The sequence below is a fragment of the Megachile rotundata genome, chromosome 1 (assembly GCF_050947335.1).
Source record: "Megachile rotundata isolate GNS110a chromosome 1, iyMegRotu1, whole genome shotgun sequence".
In the NCBI taxonomy this organism is placed as follows: domain Eukaryota; kingdom Metazoa; phylum Arthropoda; class Insecta; order Hymenoptera; family Megachilidae; genus Megachile; species Megachile rotundata.
The window spans coordinates 1,439,040-1,462,518 of NC_134983.1; the positions used below are offsets into that span (position 1 = coordinate 1,439,040).

Below are 23,479 nucleotides of genomic sequence, written 5' to 3' on the forward strand. Positions count from 1 at the left end.
AACAGCCGTGGTGGTAATACTCGATATTAAATTTACAAGTCCTCGAATTTTTATTGAAAAAACAAAATTACACTCACCCGTGCAGCCATTGCTGCAGGCGCACATACCTGCGCGCTCGCACGTTCATGTACCTGCATATACACGGCACACATACGCACGAACTCACACACACAAGAGGAAGCGTAAATCCGACCTTCTCAGACCAAAGCATTCTTTAAAAATTCAGCAAAAGTACCGGTAAATGCAGAGACACAAACTTTTTTACCGAACAAACGGATTAGTCGCGGATAGGAGCAATAATGACGTTTCCTTAACACTTTTCGTTCAAATTTCAAAGTTTGATACATCTTTTCATAGGGAACAAAGAATCGGAGCCATTTGAAACTTCGTACACATTTTGTGGGCAATATGAGCTTAAAAAAAAACCTAGGCAGAATCATTACAATACTTATTTACAAAGATACCGTAACTTTTGTAATTTGAGGAAAAAACGCCGTTTTTTGACGTTTTTTTACATCAATATTAAGCATAAAAAAAAACATCTAATCAAAAACTGATATAGCCATCCTAAAGGGTGCATTCTCCGCTTTCTGGAACCGTATTTACAATTTCTGTTCGATAGTGGGTTCATGAGATAATGACTATCAATGGAAAAAGCGTCATTTCGGCTTTGGTAGCTCATAACTTTGCGACCGATCGTCGAAACGAACTTCATGGACGTGCGAATTATAGGGGAAGGAACAAGGAACAGCAACCTGGAAGTGGCATTAATCAAAAAAATTTTTCCATGTCTTTACAAGCCTTAAAAGAAAGAAAAAAAATTCAAAAATTTTTTCATCGCGATTTTTTGTATATTTTGTTAATGATAATGGGCTCAAAAAATTTTTGAGATAAAGAGTCCAAAACTAGAGACCTGGAGCTTCAAAATGACTATTCTGGATGTCTTCTGCGATGAATTTTAACGGAGGCAGAGCAATTTGAAAATGACCTAAAAATTTAAGGAATTTTTCTGTTCCCTTAATTTTTTTGATTAGTGTATTATTTTCTGTTATATAAATTTGGTGCAATGTGATTCGTTTATTACGACTATTAGGAAACAAATTTGCAAGAAATTGCGTAGGTAAACGCGTAGGGTCGGCTGCTACGATTCTTGTTGTTCTGAGTTCGATTCCGGCAACCGACATATGGCACTTTTTCTCTCCAATTCCATAATATTATATCGTAAATGAGATCCGATGATTTCTACTAATGAATTGTGGAGAATAAAAAATTCTCCAAAATCTAACGATTAAACATTTTTATTCTTGCACCACAGTCTATTGTAAGATTTTATTTTGCTTTGGTATATGCACTATATGATATAAATTTATATTTAGTCTAGCTGTAAGAATTTCGGTGTGTATGAAATGAGATAATGAGTTGTTTGCCTGAGTCCTATTGAATGCTGCGTAGCGTTTGCGAGAGGATGTTTAGATGATCGGATCGAGTGTCGCGTTGGGTGTCCGAGTTTGAGGAATGATTCCGGGCGAGAATGCGTCAGCGTGCGTGGGGATGAGTGTTTTTTCGTACGAGTCAGTTCATCACTGTTTGCGGAAGCGAATGGTCGAAGACCATCTCTGTTAATAAAGCACGGAAAAGTTAAAGGTGGGAAATTGAGATTTCTATTTTCCCTGAACAGTTGAATTACGTGATGCGCGCAATGCAATGCGCAGTGTCATACCTTGTCCCGAAAATTGTACGCAGTTACCGACAGTTTTGTATTTTCATCGACGTTGTAGGTAATGTGGCCAAAACCGCGACAACATGCGACTAATACTACAAGCGCTCCAAGTAAATACAGTATTGATTTGTAATAAGCAACTCGCTCGGGTCTGACGAGTTGCTTGTTACGAATCAGGTATATTTTCGGCTTGCCTTTGTTCCCGAGCGCGAGGACGGTGACGGCGTAGAAAAAACAGGGGGTTGGGTGTAGCGGTATACTATAAAGTAATCGGTCGCGCGGCGATGTTATTCTTTAGACAAGGACAGAACATAGCATGCTTTCCCTTTTTAATAGAAGTAAAATTTCATGAATGGAAAAATATACCGGATTCGTAACAAGCAACTGCCCAAACCCAAGCCAGTGGCTTATTACGAGTGGCTTATTTCGAATCGATGTAGAATCAGATGAATCGAATACGTTGCAATTCCTAATTTGTCACACTTTGCCTTATCTTTTTACAATTATGTGAATATAAACATATACCTACATAGCAGTTTAAGAAATATTGATGTCAAAAAATAGTAGGTCATCGCCATTACTGCGACAATAAAGCAATTCGGAAAAAATTATGGTTGAACGAGCAGCTAGTTTTATGACCATTTCATTGTACATAGTTCATATAGTATTATATATTGTATATAGTGTATTATACTTACATAATTTTTCCTTCAACTTTTTTTTATTTTTGTTAAAAAAATTAATTAAAATTATAGATAAAAATGTACCTCAAATTATTGTTCACTGTCAACCATTAGATTTAAAAAAAAATGTCATATTACGACAGAATCGCTATGTATCAGAATGAGAAAACAATATAATGTACCGGATTCGTAACAAGCAACTGGCCAGATCCGAGCGAGTGGCTTATTACGAATCAATGTAGAATTAAATGAATGAACAACAGAATCGCTATGCATCAGAGTGAGAAAACAATATATATGTTCTGTCCTCTTTCCACTAAACTGTTCGGTCGACCGTGAAAATTTATGACTTCTTCGGTTTCGCGGACCTCTCACTCTTTCTCGGATCTCTCACTCAGCGGCCGACTTCAAACAAAGAAGAGGGGATAGAAATTTGCTTGTTACGAATCACAAAACTGTTGCTTGTTACGAATCAGTACTGTACCTTTACGATATACGCTAACGGCGACCGTGTTATTTTTCTCTTCTGCCCTTTTCTACGTTCGGCAAAACATCAATCAATGTAGGACCTGTACGATATATGCAAAACCTCAGACCCGAAAGATTTGCTTATATAGAATATTCACTGTATAAACTATTCACGGCGGTTCACGTGCCGAACCACTTGAACCCTGCAATAAATCGCTTAGTCGCGACAAAGGTTTCGGTTCACGGCCGAACAGGTACAAACGCACCCCTTGGCGTACAAACGAAAGTGAGGGTGGTACAAACCTCTACGGACGTCCCTTTTTATAATGGCTTTGAAAGAAATAAAAACTGTTAAAGATGGGTGCTGGGGTATTTTTCACCCCCTAGTAAATTTTCACCCCTTAGGGTACAAACGAAAACAAAGGTGGTACAAACGGGTACAAACGAAACTAAATACGATACAATTGAAAGAAATAAAATTTTTGAAAGTCGGGTGCTAAGTTCAGGTAACACATCACTCAACAAGTCTCCGGTCTAACTAAGAAAAACAAATTTTTTTTAGAAATTTCACTTTAATCATCAATATACTTTCCTTCCAGTGTGATTCATTGATTCCAACGCTCCTCTAACTTTTCAATTCCCTTTATATAAAACGATTTGTCTTTGCCCCCAAAATAAGCCTCAGTTTCCGCAATCACTTCTTCATTTGAGCCAAATTTCTTTGCCTGGGGCATTTTTTTCATATCTGCAAAAAGCCAGTAGTCGCTGGGGTCCAAATCTGGGCAGTACGATGTGTGGGGAAACAATTCAAAACGTAATTCGAACATGAACACGACTTGTGACATGGCGCATTGCCTTCGTGAAACAGCAAACGCGGCACCCACTTTGAAAGCTATTTGCACATGCCCAAATTTTCATGCAAAATTGTGAAGACACTACCTTCTGATATCTTCAAGGCATCAGCTATCTCACGCAACTTAAGTTTACGGTCTTTTAAAACTACTTTGTGGACATTTTTTATGTTTTCCGGAACAATTGCTGATTTTGGGCAACCAGAGCGTTCAGCATCGTCGGTGCTTATACGACCGTGTTTAAATTCAGCATACTAGTCAATGATAGTTGATTTCCCTGGTGCAGAGTCCCAAGTTACTTCTTGGCTTCAACAGTATTTTTTCCGATTAAAATACAGTGTTTAATCAACATACGAAATTCCTTTCTATCCATTGTCTTCAAAATTACGAAAGTGCGGATACTAAAATGACTGTAATTTCTAAACTATCGGTCAGAATACCATGAAATTTTTACACGTACTGTTTGAAGGTTAGTATCATTCGAAAATAACGTGGGTCTGTCACCAGTGTTGCCATATATGTGTGTGACCGGGGACTTATTGAGTGACGTGTTAGGTCTAAAAATCGTATTGTATTACATTTTTTGTACTAATTTATTTAAAAAGAGAAGTTTGTTCCGCGTTATGGGCGCATACTGGTGGTAGTATTCGACGCACAGAAGATCTAAGCCCGAAAATGTTTAGGAAAAAATTGTTCAAAATCATCTGCACAATAACATATTCAAACTTCATTTGACGGGTGATGACTCTCCTAATATAAACATTTACCCGTACTTTTTATAAGTTTTCTTTCCTGGCCGTGATAAAGCCTATAATTACCAGTTCTCGCCACTCAATGGCAAGACATGACCAAATATAGAAATGATATGCGTAACACATAATTATTAGAACAATAATTATTCTCTTTAATAATTATGTTTTATATATTCCAAGAATTTATAATAATCTATTGTAAATATCACACTTATAACACCCTTGATGCAGGAGAAATTATGAGTTATTACATGGATATAGTAGAAAATAATATGAAAATTCATTTCAGCAATACAATTGTTGCAAAGATTTTATTTTTGTTTTTAAACAAATTTTGTTGAAGAAAAAATTTTGTTTTCGAATAATTACAATAAATTTCTCATTCAAATGATAGATTAATTTTTTTTCCTGAGATTATAGAAACAAAATATACAAATCAAAAGATACCTGTATCCATCCGCACGGTCGTAACAACGAACACCGTGAAAGCAAGGGTTATTCGCACAGGTGACAACTGCTTTTACACAACGTACACCGTTGCCGGAATATCCTGATGGGCAAGCACCACATTGTGGGCCGTGTGGTGTATTACGACAATCAGCTCCTGGGAAGCAGGGCGATTTGTAATCACAACTGGAAGGAGGAGCTGCTGTTGTGGTCGTCACTGGAAATGTGAAATTACCAGAATCAAGACTAATTAAAAGTCATTTTTCTAAAGAAAGTTTATTCAACTCACACTATTATCTAACCATTTATCTTCGCGATGACGAAGCGGGACAAACTCTTATTTACAATTAGTAACAAAATCTATCCTAATATTTTACAAACACTACACTCTTTTGTTGCCATTATCAATTTGCTATCATCAGTTTCATCTTGATTTCTTTATTATCCTTTTACGTAGCTTTTATGTACAATTTTTCTGCAGCGATCTCTAGAAGAATAAACTCAATTACCCAATTTCGATTGTAACAAATCCTTGTCACATAATAGTATACATGTTCCTAATAATGAATGTGATTGTGTAGTATATCCAACGAATTTTGATCACTTAAAATATTTTCATTACTTTAAATAACATGCGAAAATGTTGTACAGTTTAAGGAGATACACAGTAGAAGAACAATGATTTTTTCAGGTGAACATGAAAAACGCATTGTATAGATTAGTTTTGATTCTTAATGTAGAATGTCTCATTTCTTTACCATTGTTTTCGATAGAATAATGACTTCCGAGCCTAAAAGTACTTATTTACATTTATTCTAAAACTTATTGCTTCTGAAATGTATTTTACTTTATTCGTTATGAGATGTGTAACGCGGATGTCACCTGTAGTGCCACTCACAAGAATTTTTCTCCCACTTGCAGCCACCTTACAAAAAAATATTTAAAATAATATTTGCAGGGAATGAAATACACAATAGATATTAATAAAGTAAATTCGAAAACAGTTTGTTTTCATGGGAAAGCTAAGATCACTGTTAATGGTGTAATTAACAATAAATAATAAATACAAAATAAAATTACAAATCAAATTTCAATACAATATTTAAATAAACTTAAATAGTATAGCGTTATAATGTTCGTAATAAACGATTTATAAGCTACGATTTCTATCATCGAGGATTGTAATGAAAACAACTGTGCGATAAGACGGTTATCGAAAGAATGCTCGGAATTGATAAACCGTCGCGACCCGAACCCCGTGCTATCATGTGGGTCTTCCCTCACTCCGATCTACACAATCACGAATACCGGGCGGTTTTGCTCCCAGGTAACATAAGTTACATGGGTAATTTTCCGATATGTTCGGGCTAACCTAGAAGTTAAACTGTCAGGAAAATTACCATGTACATAATTTTCAGTCTGCGAACTCTCAGAAGATGCAAGCATCTCCTTATCGGCATCAATGAAGGCCTCAGCGGGAGATTGTGAATGTCCCTCCTAGCTACGGCTTAAAGTGTGCACGCAAAGAGATCACCGTTCCAGGTTACCAATTAAACGAAACTTTAAATGTCCTACCTTTCTACTCAGGTTTTCATTGGCTCCTTTACATGCCTTATTTGAACTTAAGAATATAAAAGGTATACATAAATGCATAACAAAACCGAAATTACGTTTCTACTTTTAACAAATAACCAAATAACATGAATCTAAGAAAATAATATTAATGCTCAAACTAAATTCAGGGTTTTTATGTTTTTACACTCAACACTATCCTCCTCGTACAAAATGAAATGTCAATTTTGTACATTAGACGAAGGTGAATACAATTTGACTATTTTTTGTGCTGGCCGTTGTGACGTGGTATTTTATACCCGTCACAAGGAACCTCCTCGGGAGACCGGACAGTCATTGCAGTAAGGGCAAATACCGTCTCGAGAGAGAACGAAGCGCATATAATATAGTATCGTACGATCGGAATCTGTCGCCGCTTTATTTTGTATGTACCATCGGATAACATCATCAACATCAGCGAAGGAACACCGTACGTCGAGGGAACGCACCGCTACCCTGCCGCTACCCCGTTCGAACCCAGCAATAGGCCAAGAGAGGCAGCGAAGTAAGGGGACGAAGGTCTGCGAGAGAGTGACGTACGCTTAAGGGGTAACGCCACTAGAATTTTGAAAAAATCGATTTTTTTTTTTTGCTTAAATGATGCTTTATTATGTGTAGAATATGAGAAAAAAGTTTTAAGTGAGGGGCAGGTCGGAAACACGAATTTTTTTACAATTTTTGTCTACAAGCCGACGCCCGATGCATAGAGTTTTCAGAACGATCTTTGAATGAAGCTTCAAAAATGTCGAGATTGAATCTTAGATCCAATAAGAAGGAAAAGAACGTGGAGTATGTTAATATAGAAGGCCAAATATATGGTGCAGGCATCGCTGATTAAAGTTATATAACAAATTTCTTACGCTGAATGGCAATCAAAACTTTAAACGCGTTTTTCTCGAAATCACTTTATTTGAACTAGGCGGACAAATAACTCGGAGAGTTTTTAACTAATCGACTTGAAATTTCGTGGAGAGGTGCAAAATAATATAACGCAGTGAACATCGTACGGATTTTTTGATTAATTAACTACTTAACTTTTTATTAACAATTCAATGGTGAATTTTCTGCCGTTTTTCGAAACTTTTTGTTCATATCTACACCAAATTAACAATTATTAATATTTTTTAATTTCCGTACGATGTTCCATAGATTTTGGTATATACTATGAGAAACTTTTTGATTTTTTGTCCTAGGACCATGCGTTAATGAAAAAACAGTCCGCCCGTATAGCCCTTTCAAAAAATGGTGTTGTTGCTTGCCAGCACCTACAGCCGCCATTTTTAATCCAAATTGTTTCTAAAAATTTACAAACCATCTTCAAAACATATATAATAAGGCCTTTTTTATTCTGACCTTATAACTTGTACGATTATTACTTTAAAAATTCCCGAAAATCACCTTTTTTTCTGACTTCTAGAGTGGCGTTACCCCTTAAGGAAGGTTCCGTTACCCTGCCGCTTCCCCGCTAAGGACCTCCGATAGAGGAAGAGAGGTCGCGGAGCAAGAGGAGGTCCTGCCGAAGATGCCTTCGCGAGGAGACGGAAACTTCGGCCTGGGGTGGGGGTGATCACGTGGTGTCCGAATATCGGCATAAGGGCACGCGTTTTAGCATTCTGTATCCGGCATCTGCTCTGTGCGATCGGTTATTTGTAATAAGTCTAGATTTTGATTCCGCCTAACGCTGCAGCCCAAGACGAGAGCACCGCTCGTATCGGACATCTCGGTAAGCCCCTCACCTTCTATCGTTGTAAAGAATTCGAAATCGAGAATCGCGTACCGTGGGTTGCCGATCATCGAGTGTGCCAATCACCGGCCGATTCTGCAAAATGTGGCCGGGGTGTCGACATTGAGCGTTAATTAATAGTTAGGTTAAGTGATTGCGGAAAAATTCAGAAGTATCGTGAGATAGGAAGATCGCTTCTCGATCTTCCTATAAGCCACACTTGGCAGGTCACTGAAACGGACCGGGGGATACGTATCGCGATAGCCACGATTTAGCTTCTTAGTCTCGCGAAAGCGTTGCAAAATTTTGTGGCCACCCACGTCTCGATTTCGAATTCTCAATTACGCGGGAGCAGATCGGAAAGTACATGTTTTGTCGTATCGGGCATTTCGTAGTTTGTCGCGCTAGTTCTCGCCTTCTCTCTCTAGACGGTCGTCGATACAGAATCGTTTCGTGCGTAGAATAAGTCGCGTCGCGTTTAGTTCATTGCGTTAGATTTCGTGCGTTTAAGATAATTGCGTTTCGTTGCGTTATATTGCGTGTAGAATATTTGCGTTTCGTCGCGTCATATCGCGTTAGGATAATTGCGTCGCGTTTCGTTAGTTATTAGAGTTGCGTAGAGGTAATTGCGTCGCGTATTATTCCGAAAATCGACGACTGTGTCGCGCTTAGGAATTGGCATTAGGTCCCGTTCACGGGATTAGAATCACGGGATTTTCGGACATCGGTCAGTCGCTAAGCAATCACGAGCGAACTGGTTGTCGGTACGGGATTATACTGTTCACCGCCTAGATTAATTAGATTTACAATAAACAGCGCTGCTTTTACTAAATACTGCTGAGTCGAGGTCTCTTACGAATTATCCCGGAATATTCTATCAAATCCGCCTCCGCGTCTAGCCTCCTTACCCTTTAAGAATCACGCCACTCTACCATCGCGTACGGATACTGAGCTGCCGAGCCGTTCCGCCGCCGATTCGAGTCGCTCGCGTTAAAGTTCCTTATCGCGACGCGGAAACGCGTCTGGCGCCCAATCAAATAACAAATCAAAGCGGTATCGAACGGATTCGAATCGGGCGCCGAAGTGCTACTCGTTCGCGAATCCGCGGAGGCGCCGCGACGGTCGTGGTCGCGGGTTAGGTCAGAAGGGCCGTTTCGAGAATTCGCGGGCGAGGCGAGGTTCGCGGGCAACTACCGAGCTAGCCGCGAAATACCGCGTAGCACCATATAAATTTTCTCGCTACCGTTTTGACTTTCACCACCCTCACTTGTTTCTCCAATTCCAGAAAAACTTGTGTGACTGTTCCACGCAACCAGGTATTACTGGAAGCTTGGAAATCCACAATAAGATCCAAGTTACCTACATTCGGGGGGGGGGGGGGGGGGGGAGCACTCTTTTCACTCCATTTGGTGGTTAGTATTAAGGTGGGCAAGTACTTCCTCAACTATCTCTTCCAGAAACCGTCGGTCAGTGCCTGAGCTACCCGCTACTGTTTTCTCAAGCAGGTCGTCTAGGCCTCGTATTTTGGGAGCCTCATTTCCCTAAAGGACGTATCTATTAAAAAGTGGTTTGAAGTCAGAGCTTCGTCGTCCCTTGGATCTACGGAGACGTGCGTGAGTGGACGCGAGTTTATCGAGTGCTCTATTTTGGTTAATAGCGTGGTCAAAACTTCTTTCGACAGTATCTGGTCCTTTCATATCGCATTTAAAGCCGTCTTGACCGACCTAAGTAACCTCTGCCGTAATCCTCCCACGTGAGGAGCCTCAGGAGGATTGAAAAACCACTGCATTTCGTTCGCTAGGGCGTACTGGTGTTGTTTTTCGCGGTTCATATATGCGAACCTCTCGGTTAGTTCTTTGCAGGCACCTCGAAAATTGGTCCCGTTATCGCTGAGAGGATGAGCCTCTTCGGGCGGCTAATCTTTGTAGCACCATGATGACAAAGTCTACTGTTAAAGTACTAGCGAGCTTCAGATGAATCGCTGGAACCAATTAGCATGTGAATAGCTAAACCCCATCGTTTTTCACGATGTCGCTCAATCTTCACCATCATCGGCCCGAAATAATCTATACCACAATAGGTAAATGGCCTCTGTCTATAGGCTAAACGACCAGATGGCAAAGTGAACATCAACGGAGCCTGTGATTTTGCTTTTTGAAACTTACATATAATACACCGGCCGATTAGCGAACGCAGTATCCTTCTGAGCCCTAGAGTATAAAACCTTTGCCTAATCTCATTCACCACTGTGTCACTATTAGCGTGATAGTATTTCCGATGGTATTTAGTTATGATTAATCGCGTCTCTGGATATTTTCCATGAGGTATTATTGACTCATTATTGAACTCCGTATCCAATAACTTGATTACGCGTTATTTGGCTCTTAAGATTCCGATTGAATCTTGAAGAGGATTTAAATTCGCAATCTTACTCCTCTTTTTGACGGTCCCATTGTTTCGCAGAGCCATTTCTTCCTTTGGAAAACACACTATTTGTATTTGGCGAAATCAGTGATTTTCGGCCGACGTTGTACTGTCAGGAGTCACTTCGACACGTAGTAGTTGACCTCTCCAATGATTCGCGGCTGAGCATACGCGTCTAGCTGTTGCCAATTGTCCTTCCCAACCTAGAAATTTTGCTATCATTAAGATCTCCAGACCCTTCGGCTCAATCGAATATACGAGTCCTTTGCGAGTCTAGACACATCAAGGCGCTTCTCTTTGGGCTAAGCGGTCTTTTCAGAAATGCTAGCCCATTGAACCAACGCGAATTCTTTTCTGAAATGGCACGAGTACACCTTGTCGCATCGTCTGCCGGATTTAATCCCGATGAAACCAACGCCACTCTGAGCTTCTCGTGAGCTCTTCAATATCGCCTAAGCGAGACACAAGGAACATTTGTTGCGTTCGCGGTTCTGACCTGATCCATCGAATTACAATTACAAACACTTGCTGTTAATTTGTATGTCGAGATCTGCCGACAATGTCTTTAATAGCAGCCCAAGCGAATCAAATACTGACATGATCACCCGAAGAATTTGCCGTTTGCACGGCCTCGTCGTTTCGTTTAAGATATTGGCGGGTGTAGAATATATAAGGAAAAATAACAGACAGTTAAGTTAATTAATTATTAATTAAAGAAAACGAAAGTGTATAATTCGTAATGCACTGGTGATGACGATAATTAACAATAATAATTGACGATATACGAGGTGTGACATAAAAGTAACGAGACTAGGTCTGTAGCTTGAAAAAACAATGGAATTGGAAGCAATTGTTTTTGTGGCAGCATCTAATCTCGATTGACTCGATCATACCATTTGGAAGTATTGCGTTATTTAGTGAACACGTGCAACTGCATTTTGCCGGAAAAATGTCTAACGTAAAATCCGAACAGCGAATAAACATCAAGCTTTTTGTAAAATTTGTTGAAATCTGTTGTAACATGTGATGAGACATGGATTTTTACCTATGACCCACAAAGTAAGCGCCAGTCGATGCAGTGGAAGTCTTCAGGATCCCCAAAACCCAAAAAAGCACGCATGTCAAAATCAAAATTCGACATTAATGGAATTGTAATGATTGAATGGTTTCCCAATGGTCAGACTGTTAACCAACACTATTTTACATTGAAGTACTAAAAAGACTTCGTGAAAAAATTAGGGAAAAAAAGCCACCGTTGTAGAGCGATGGATGGCTGTTGCACCAGGACAATGCACCCGCTCACACCTGATTTGGCTCCATGCGACTTTTTTTTATTCCCTAAAGTTAAATTTTGCTTAATGGGAACCCATTTCACCTCAGTTGAAGAGGTTCAGGCAGAAACGGAGAATCTCCCGAAAGGACTTCCAAGAACCTCGTTCCAGAATTGTTACCAGCAATGGCAGCGCCGAATGCATAAGTGTGTGAATGCTGAAGGGGACTACTTTGAAGGTGATAATGTCACGGAGAACTGATTCTGATGGTACAATGATTTATTGGACTAGTCTCGTTACTTTTGTGTCACACCTCGTATATGTTACGTGCGCCGATGATTTTTTATTTTCTTGGAGTCGGATATTCGAGAATAGTCGCAGACCACCGCGAAGAGGGAGTTTAATCTTGCCTAGCTTTCTCGGTTACCAGGGTTTCCTTATTAGGCTTCGCTCGAGAACATCTAACGTCTTCGGACCAACGCAATGAAAATTCGTTAGACGAAAACGTGGCGTTGATTCGTTCACACTGTTTCCACCACTACTCGTTTTCTACCCATCTTTTGAGTATAAAAAGGGTTGTGGAGAAGATGCATTGGACCCAGTAGATTACTAAACGTCGTTTAACACAGAACCTCTGTCCGTGGACCCAGTTAATTCTCGAACGTGGACTAATGAGGAACCTCTGTCTGAGTTTAGTTAGAGTCATTCACGTCAAATTAAAACAAAGTCATTTCGAGCAAAATCGGGTTAGAGTCCCCTTCAAGCATTAATAACCATACAGTACATATAGCTTACTGTTAGGCATTTTTCCAAAGTACTTTTGGGTCCCCGTTTCGCTTGTTTTTCGTTTAAACTAAGCAGGATTAGATTCTCGCTTTGTCGGAGTCGAAACTATTCAAACTCAATGTAAAGTCAAATCAAGATCAATTCTTGTAACATCACCTTAACCGACAATTACACTAGAACACTTGTAATACCAGTTTTGAGAAGAATATATTTTCAATCATTTATTTTAAACTTAATTTTGCCTTTTGTTAATTATAACCAGAGTCTTACCAAACCCACCAGTCGATATATCTTAGTCGCTCGAGATATACTGGGATACCTTTGTTACGAGCACAAATACTAACATTTCCTGTGACACCCGGCGTTGGCCATACATCGGTTCGTTCACATATCATTTCCTGAGGTTCCCGGCGTTAGCCATACGTCGATTCGTCCTTGCGTCTTGACCTTTCCTGTGACACCCGGCGTTAGCCATGTAGCGGCTTTACCGTTATATGTATACAAATTCGTACGTTGTAAGACTCAGGTCATCGATGGTTCATGACCATTAAAAAGGTCTGGCTTTTTCCCGGAGGGCCTTATGCGGGGGATTCCCAACTCGGGAATTCCCATTTCTTTTCTTTAATTTTTGGCGCGTTTTTAGGCGTGCTAGCCGTCCTTGTCTAAAAGGACAACTATATAACCCAACGGGAATGCGGAAGTTTATATACTCGCTTCTGACCCGTCACGCTGAACGACAGACTTATAATACATGAGCCGACATCTTAAATAAAGAAACTTCCGATCAAGTATTTCGGTGAACATCATTTTATTCTCCGACCGTCATCCGCTAAAGCCATAAGTCGGTTCGTTCACCATAACCAACCTCCTGGCGTTAGCCATACGTCGCACAGTGTGTCGTTTGGCCAATCTAGCGGGACAAAAATCAATTTTCCAACTTACACAGATATGTCCACTGACATTATGTATCGATAGTAAAATGTCCATTTTATAAGAAAATAACAATATTAATGTAAAAGCAATGTGTAATGATCTGTTAATAGTATCTGAAAATCTAGTTTGACGCAACTGCCTCTACGAGCACTTTTTGCGCGCTTGAGATTTTTGACAATTGTGTTGCACCAGTATCCAATATTAATATTTGTGTGTACGTAGTGTTATCTTCTATCATTCAGAATAATTTCTACACTTGTCATATTTTGAAATAGCATTTTATTAATCTTTTATACCTTTTCAAATGTTAGCATATAATTTAAATTCTATTTCACAGTATAGGTAGACTTTTAACATAGTATAGCACTTTATATAATGTTCCCACTTTTTGTGTCGAAAGCTAGACTTATAAGGAACATAAATCTGAAAGGGCATTACAGACAAACACTGACATCTATCATTTTTATTTAAACATATCGCGCTGACGCATGCCCTTCTCGTTAAAACGAAATAGCTTCAAAAATGGATACTAACAGGGATTTATTCAACAGATTATTAATTTCTTCAGATCCGCTTATTTCACATTTACGAACTTCTCAAAAAACTGTCCGGAAAAAAATAATAATAGAAAGACAACAATTCTTGGAAGAACCATTAGTTGATCCCAGTTCCTCGGAAGACGTATCACACGAAAGCAACGCTGACTAAAAATATATTCATGTTTTAAAAAACATAATAAAGATTTTGTATACTAGTTTTATAGAATAAATAATGTATAATATAATAGAAAAATTTGTATAATGATTTTGTATGTTTATTTTATTGTTATGTTTATTTAACTGTTAAATAATTTAACAAATATATATAATCATTAATGTTTAATGAAGTATCATGTTTTTGATTAATAAAAAACCAATAAAACGAAAAATAATCAACATTTCGTTGAAGCAGGATTTTTGTCCCGCTAGATTGGCCAAACGACACACTGTGCGTCGGTTCGTCCCCGTGTCTACTTTCCTTTGGCGCTCAGGTGATTAACAAACTTGAGTTAGCCTAGTAACACTACCTTTACCGAAATACAGCCTCCAGCCACGCGGCTGTGACCCCTCCGGCTCGTAACATATAATATAAACGATTACAATACGTATTAAATAATACAATAATTATGGAGTAATTATGCAATAACACAATAATGATCAAATATTAAATAATATGCAATAACTATGCAATAATACAACAATTGGGAAATAAGGAACGCCAATATTTCAGAAATAATCGTGAGAATTGACGAAAGAAATGTAATTTGTATGTTTTGTATTGTGACGGATCGGCGAGAGGGACGAAAGGTAAAGTCCCTGAGGTGGAGGGCGGCCAGGGAAAGCGGTCCTCCACGTCCCGATACGCACACCCACGAACGATTTCTTTAAAGGGGCGTCAGTGCAACGCACGCGTCCGGGGGAATCGCCCTTCCGGCAGCTCTTCCGGGAACGGTACTCAAGGGGGGACAGGAAATAAATAGAGAATCCGCGAATATCTAAGATAAATTTAGCTTTATTGTGGGCCGAAACTAGCCCTTCGAGAAGAACGAGAACGAGTCCCTCATGGTACAAAGTTCGGTAAGGGAACTGGGTCACGATCGCTAATTGCGACAAAGATATCGCGACACGAGGGATCACGGTACACGGGAATGATACAAAATCGGAAATGAAAAGAAAACGCGGTACGGTTTGGGGAACACGCTCTCTTGGAGGTCGTGGACTGCAAAGGGAACGCTGGACCTAAATGCAAAATACAGCGGAAGAAAAAGATAACCCGAACTGGGGTCAGCGGCCCAGAATCGCCGAAACGGAAGGCGCAAATCGATACAAAGATATTCCGCGAATACGATCCTTAGGGTCCTCGTCGCCGGGGCTGGTGGTCCTATCGCCAGGAACCACCCACACGCACACACGCTTAGGGATCTTACAGAAGGCAAAGATCCTACCTTTCTTTTCCTTGCGGACGTGGGTCGTTTCCTCAATCGGGGTGGATCCACACAATTACCACTCGCGCATACAAAACGGAAAATACAAAAGAGAAAGAAAACGAAAGGTGGACGCGAATGATAATAAAAGAAAACGGTTAAGCCGGGCGAAGGGAAGAAAAAAGACGATCGGCACTCTGCTCGCGGTACTCGATAGCTCGCTTAACGGCTCGCAGGTTTCTGATCTCCGTATCCGCGGTTCGGGTCCTCGGTGCGCGGGGTTTCCCCTTCCCGAGGATTTCGGCGCCAGATATGGGCCAAGTGGCGTGTTTTGGCCAGGTCCGCCCCCCCCCCCCCCCCCCCCCGGCCTGGCGTCCCTCGGTGTTGGCTGCCGATCGTCCCCGCGGAGGTGGACGGGTGGCTCGGCGACCGGTCAGCAGGCGGTTTCCGTCGATGGGCTCCATCCCGCGCCTCCGTCTCTCGGGTTGGGGTTTTCCCCGCGCCTCCGTCTCTCGGGTTGGGGTTTTCCCCGCGCCCGGGGCCGCGGATACCTCTTCTTTTGGCGCTTCTTCTGGCGAGTGCCGGGGGGAAGGGGCGCGCGAACAATAAAAAAAAATGGAAGATACCAAAAAAAAGGAAAAACCGCACTCACACTTCCATACGCCCCGCCGCGAGGGGTTGGCAGGGCGGAGGAGAGAGGCCGACGGGCCTAATGGCCACTCGTAACGAGGCATAGAAATATGCCTCGTTACAGTATATAACGAGTTCGAGACGCTAAGGACGGAACGATCTACGACCGAATCGAGCGGCGGCTATCGAAAGAGTGATAACAGGTCTTAATCCGTCGCGGTTCGGACCCCATCGAATCACGTGGTCCTTTCACATGGCCCCACTACGGACAATACCAATTCGAAAACTTGGTAGCTTTGCTCTTGGGTTAGCTTGAACGTCTTGGTAAATTACCGAAGTAATTTCCGTCCGTGAACCCTTACAACAAGAGATGCCTTGCATCTCTCTAACGGAGTTTAATGGAGGCCTCAGAGGAACGTTGTGAACACCCCCCCCCCCCCCCCCCCCCCCCAGCTTGACGGCTACAGGTTCGCATAAAGCGCTCCTGTGCTCGCAAAGAGATCGCCAACATTTAAAATTTAAATGCCTCCCGTTTCGATTCGTTATTCCTCCATATCCTTCACAAGCATCAGAATTCAAATCATTATATGTAATACCAAAATCGCAACAAAATTAATAAACATAGGTAATTATAACGAAATGAAAATATTCGAGAGTTCGTATATTCAACAGCGGGGATTCTTTCTAATCCTACATTGAAACCGAGCTCGTTTGTGTCGGTGTTTCAAAAAAGTCCTAAAACCTTTTCTCCTCCCCAGTCACAGATTCGCGTATTCTTGCAATCTACTGATATCCTCATACCAGATACGGATTTCAGGACACACTCGTAGTTACTCGCGCATCCGTGCACTTTGAAATTAACGCGCGCATTAATTTTTGTCACGTCTGCCACCATTTTTGCAGCTTCTTTCGCCGTCTTACAGCTGGTCAAGAAATCGTCCATACAACTGTTCTTGAATATATTTCTGGACGCGTGTGACCTAATTTCGGAGAACTTCGCGGCGTTTTTATCTTTAATAAACATATATCGCGTTGCGTGAGGATTTTGCGCCGAAAACGGGACAAGTCATTTCGTAAGTAACAGGCCTAACATCGCTTTGTTGGCCACGCCATGAAAATCTCTGAGCTCTGCGATTCGTGTCTCTTACATTAATACACATGATATCTTCAATGTCGGACTTAATCGCGATATCATACCACCATAAGCGCACCAATATTATTAATAGCGATTGTTTTAATTCTGGACCTGTTTCCAATAGATCGTTTAAGCTCACGCCTTTTGTCTTCGCAACAGCATCGAAAACTAGCCTCAACTTTGTTGGTCTGAACTTATGCCTGACACCAAAATGTGGTAAATACCACGTGAATGCTCTACACACCGTCTACTTTTCTCGCGCAACCGCTTTCTATAAGACGATCCATTTCTTTCTAATATAGGGATGCGTATTCGGGATCGCTATCCAGCCTTCCCTCGAGCGAAAAAGACGTTTTTGCGCTGTGATTAAACTATCGCCCTTTGGGAGCGGGTTCTTAGACCATAATAAACCTGTCTCCCATAAGGATCCTATCCTTCGACTCGTCACGTTGCACTTAAAATTTGTAACGTACGAGTGTACTCATTATTCGGCCTTATATTTTCGCTGATTCCCAAATTATCGAAACAAAAATATTGTTTAATCAACTCATCTAATTTATCATTGCAGCATGTTTTGCTCTCTTTCGCGTGAGCAGTGGCGTAATTCATATTTTCCAAGTTTATATGTGCAATAACGTTCGCGCCTACACCGCGTCGTGCAAGTGCGTGTACTGCCCTACCCAATCGTGAACATGAAACAGCAAGACCACTACACTGCGGTACATAACTATAACACAATGTACTTTTTTAGTTGTTCTGTAATTCAGAGTGAAAATGCAAAAAGTCAATTGCAAGAGATGAAATGATATGGGTCGCAATAAATTTTACATTAAATCTCATTGAAGTTGCTCTTTTATTAGAAATGATATAATCGAAAATGTAATTTTGGCTTGTTGCGTAACTATAGCACCAATGTTATTGAATTATCTTATCTCCATCCAGTTCAACTACAAACTCACTGAAGCTAAATAATTACATTCTTATCAAAATACAAATAATTTGACAATACTCTTTATAGAACAATGCCACGTGGTAGATATTTGACCAAAGAGGAGAAGGGTAAAATTTTGGCCTTTAAGGAGTGTTTCGTGATTACTTGGCGCAATGAGTTTTCTCGAATCAGCCGATCACGAGTTGTTCGCTAGTACTATCCTAGCAAGGATACGGAGCAGGATGGTTGAAAGTCACGGTAATTTTGTAGAAAGGAAACTTAGCCACTGTAGCGGTAACAAGATGATTTAATGAATGTTGAACAATTACACACACGGCTATACAAGACGACTTTAACTGAATGAGATTTCGTGGTTAACAATTGAGTTCACATTGGCATAAATCTCGGAAAACAGACACTACATACAGTTTGTCGCGGTACAGGGTTAACACGGTTCGTCTCGATACACGGTTCAAACAGTTCGTCTCGATAAAAGGTTCAGACGGTTTACAACGCTACACAGTTGAGACGGTTCTGGTTCCAAAATCGGAACGGTAGTAGATCGTAATTTCAATCCGGTCGATGGCGTGGCGGTAGATCTAATCCTGCGCGAAAGAGATTAGCGCGTGTATGACGCAGAAGACATTTTGCAGGACTGTATCAAGGCTCGGAAGGCCTATGGATCTATTTTTTTTCGGAACAAGGAGGATAAAATTAGTGTTCAGGAAATTGCCCGTAGGCTAGGGCACTTACATAGAGTCGTTTCGATTTTCTTAATTAATTCCAGGTATTACTGTTGCGGCTTTCGGGTGTAAGCCGTGTCCTAAAGGAAGCGAGTTCCCAACGTTTCGCCAGCATTGCAGCTAGCTTCATCAGGGGATACACTGATACTGGTGCGACTGGTGTTATGTCGCCCCTTATATTGTGGTGCGATGCTCACGTTCCGGCTCGTTGACTGTGCCGGTTGATTGCTTGCGTCCAATCAGAAAGTGGGACTTTTTGATTGTGCGCACAATTAATTCGATTCGGGACCACGAGTGAGGATGCGAAGCACAACGCGTGGGAGAAGTTCTACGCATTTACTATAAACGAAGGTGAAGACGTCGCTCAAAGAATTGAAGACTTTGAGTGTATCTGTAGGAAGCTCGCAGATGCAGATGATAAGCCATCCGACCAAGCAGTCATGACGAAGTTATTAAAAAGCTTGCCACCGAGATTTTCGTCGTTTCTCATGGCGTGGCAAAGCACTCCCAGTGCTGAAAAAACGAAGGAGACCATGATTAATAGAATACTCTATGAAAATACGCGTCTTAGTGAAGAAGAAGACAAGCTGTCTTCTTTAACCCTTGAGGTCAAAGCGCTCAAGGCACAAGCATATATAAAAAATAAAGATACGCAATTCGGTGAAGCGCGAAAACCCGATAAGAAGAAAAAAATTGAAAAGCTAAAGGAAAAAACTAAGTGCGCCATTTGCAAAGAAAAGGGACACTGGGCACGAGAGTGTCCGAACAAAAACAGAAATGCCAGTGGTGCTCAACCCAGAAATCTGACAGTTGAATCTGGATACATTAGTGATGTAAGCTCGTTTTATTCTAAAACAACCAGCAGTGACGAGGACATTTGATTAGCGGACTCCGGTGCAAGCATGCACATGACGTTTAGAAAAGATTTCTTTACGTCAGTTAACCCTTTAAGTGAAGCTCGTCATGTGAAGATAGCCGACGATAAAATTCTGCCTGCAACTGGAATGGGCACCGTTATTATCAATGAAGAAATAAATGGGAAGGTCATTGAAAGAGAACTGCAAAATGTGTTGCTTGTGCCACAGTTGCGAAGAAATTTATTTTCAATTGCAACGATCAATGCAAAAAGTTTTCCTTTCACGCCTATGAAAATCATTGTGAAGTGCGCGATAAAAACGGAAAATTAACGTCATACGGAGTCAGACACGGTGGACTTCACTTCAAAAATGCTTTTTGAAGTGAAAGTGCCCGCGCAGTGCAGTGTCGCCGAATCAAAATATAACATGTTAAAGCTCTGGCATGAACGAATGGGACATATGAATGTACGGGCTGTGCTTAATACCAGCAAAGTGTTAAGTGATAAAGACTTGGTGTTTGAAAATATTGAAGACTTTAAGTGCGAAGCATGCATTATGGGTAAACAAACCCGTTAGCAGCAGAGAACATTGAAACGCCAGAACATTTTTAAACCCGGTCAGAAAATTCACACAGATGTTTGTGGACCAATAAATATTGAATCTCCGCGAGGTTCAATGTATTTTTTAACCGACTTCGAAAAAGGAGGAGGTTACTCAATTCGATCAGTATATATTTTTTTTTTTTTTTTTTTTCTCTCTATGTGTGCCCGCCGATTACGCCTAGCTGGATGGACCGATTGGAACGAAACCTTTTGCATCTGGTAGGTTCTGACTCCCCATTGGTACCATTATAAAAAAATTTTTCATTTTTTAATTGCAAAGTGTTGTTATTGCAAAAAAACCGGCAACTTTTGAAATAAACTTTTCTCGATTTTAGTGTGCTTTTAGTATCTTATTACGGACATGAATCTGAATAATTTTGTTCATATACAAATTTCGCGGAAAGCTTTTGTTTTCGAGATATTAGCGAAAAATTGTTATTAACTTTTGAAATCAACTTCAAACGATTTTAATGTCCTTCGAATATGTTGTTAAGGGCGTGGTTCTGGACAACTTTTTCCTTTTGCATAATTAACCAAAAGCTTTTGTTTTTGAGATATTAGCGAAAATTGTTGTTAACTTTTGAAACCAACTTCGAACGATTTTAATGTCCTTCTAATACGTTATTAGTGGCATGACTCTGAACGAGTTTTTTCTTATGCATAATTGACGGGAAACTCTAGTTTTCGTGATATTAGCGAAAAACTATTGTTATTAATATTAGTGGAACGCCCCGTGCTATGCACGGGAAAGACAAGAAAGGGCAATTACAAGGCACTGTACCAAAACACTATCTAAGCTTTACCGCTCTGACACGCGACTTATACAGCAAGATGAGTTCACGTTGATGTTGGTGTATTATTCCCATTGCTTGCTACAGTCCCCGTATCGTTCTAAAAATGCATCAATTTGATTTGTTAGAAAATTTATTGCGCAGGATCTGTTATTATTTTACGGATACTTTGACCCTTGCGCAGTCCTAAACCGTAAGAGATACACATGCGCAGTAAATTTTTGCAAAGAAAGTTAACAAAGAACAAATGGATGAAGCACCCTTAATCATGATGTAATTAATTTGTACTTGTCCCTGAAAGAGTGTCCCTTATTTTTTTTTCTATGCATGTTCGCCGGTTTTTTCCTAGGTGAGTGGTGCGATCGGAACAAAGCCTTTCGCATCTTGTAGAGTCTGACTCCTCATTGGTACCATTACCAAAAATTCTTTCATCTTTTAGTTGCAAAGGATTATTGTTACAAAAAAAAATTGAAAAACGAATATCCATGTTGTCTTTTACTTAATTATGCTCATGGCATTTACGCAGACAAAAAAAAGCCCGGAAGAACTGTCTCACAGTATCCTATACAATTCTCCCCATTCCACTAAAAAGCGCGAAATAAAATAATTTTAAGCAAAAAAATACACCGACTTCGAAATGCACTAAAAAGTATAAAATAATTTCTATTTCCTAATGAAGTAATTTCTATTTCATTCAATCATACAATTACGTAACAGATATGAATGAAACCTATTTACTCGTTAGATAGTATATTAAATACATTTCAACTTTTTCGGAGGCGGCGCAAAATTAAAAATACCTCAGTAAACGTTGCTGCCAATAACCAGTTGATTGTGGCATGGCGTGTTGGAAATTAATAAATCCTGAGAAAGAATACGTACCATTATAGATATATCTGGTAATATACGTAAATGTAACGACTGCATCTTCATTTCGCAACGTTTCTGATATAAATGAAATTGAATTGACTTCGTTCGCATGTGGAAGCCATGGATCTAAGAAACTATAAACGGAGCCCACGACGCGGGAATTACCAAATTTGCGGCAGATGGCCTCTATCTTTATAGTGTATGCGGCGATCGAGTCTTTCCGTCGCATACTCTATGAATCTAGCCCTTTGCGGACTACCGCCACATACATATACAGGGTGTTACCTGTAACGCTACTCACGATTTTTCTCCCACTTGCAGTCACCTTACGAAAAAAAGTTTGGAATAAAATTTGCATGGTATGAAGTGCACAATAGATATTAATAAAGCAAATTTTGAAAACAGTTTGTTCTCCTGGCAAAGTCAAGGTCACCTTGGGCTTTATAAATAGGAACATACATTTTTTTTTATTCATAGCTTTAGAGGACATCGAGACGAATTCAAAACACATATTACATGATATTTTTATTAACATATTACTCGATTTACAGAAGTGGAAAAATGTAAAGTACTTAGCTTTTGACTTTAGTAGGGTAACCATTATTTGGTTCCAAAGAGATCACTGAATGTAAACATGCGACTAGAATATAAGAGAAATACACTTTATTTAATTACATGTTCAAAATGTAACATATGCCGCCTTCCATCACATAATATTCCAGTCTTTTACTTCACATTTCCACTTCTGTAAATCGAGTAATATGTTGATAAAAATATAATGTGCCGCTTTACCGTTTGGGCAGAAGCGTGTTATAAAATCTTTTAAACATATTGGTGACATTTTCCCGATTAAAATGAGACCAAACACGATATAACTTTATAAACGCGATATAACGCGGATAATGTTTATCGTTTATTAAAAAATGGATTGTTTCGATAGACTGACTCGGGAACCGTGAGTGAATTCTCGCTTTACAAACGCAAACCGCGGCGTGAAGAAAGCAGCTGAAAAGATTTGCTGAAAAATGACAGTGAAAATGATCGTGTTGTGAACTGAAGTCAGTGCAGTGACTTCTGAGTGCTGTCAGCTGTGGTATACGGTGCCGATGTTACGGCAGGTCATGATCAGTGGGACGACTCAGGACCCCCAACGCTTTCATTGAAGGATTATTTTCAAACAGGATTATTTTCAAACAATGGGTGAGTGCTATTTTAATAAATTTCCTGTGAATGTAAGGTAGACCGGTTAATACATTTATTAGATATTACATTGAAACTCTTTTTTGCG

General features: G+C 40.1%; 1 protein-coding gene across 10 annotated transcripts in view; it reads right to left on the reverse strand.

The window, feature by feature from the left end:
• Tsp (Thrombospondin) overlaps nt 1-23,479 on the reverse strand; it is a 258,039-nt gene that overhangs the window by 131,475 nt on the left and 103,085 nt on the right. For all 10 annotated transcript variants that reach the window (XM_076538099.1, XM_076538082.1, XM_076538102.1 and 7 more), the window contains one exon: nt 4,922-5,138. In XM_076538099.1, coding sequence (XP_076394214.1) covers nt 4,922-5,138 — 217 coding nt within the window. The remainder of the gene's footprint in view (nt 1-4,921; nt 5,139-23,479) is intronic.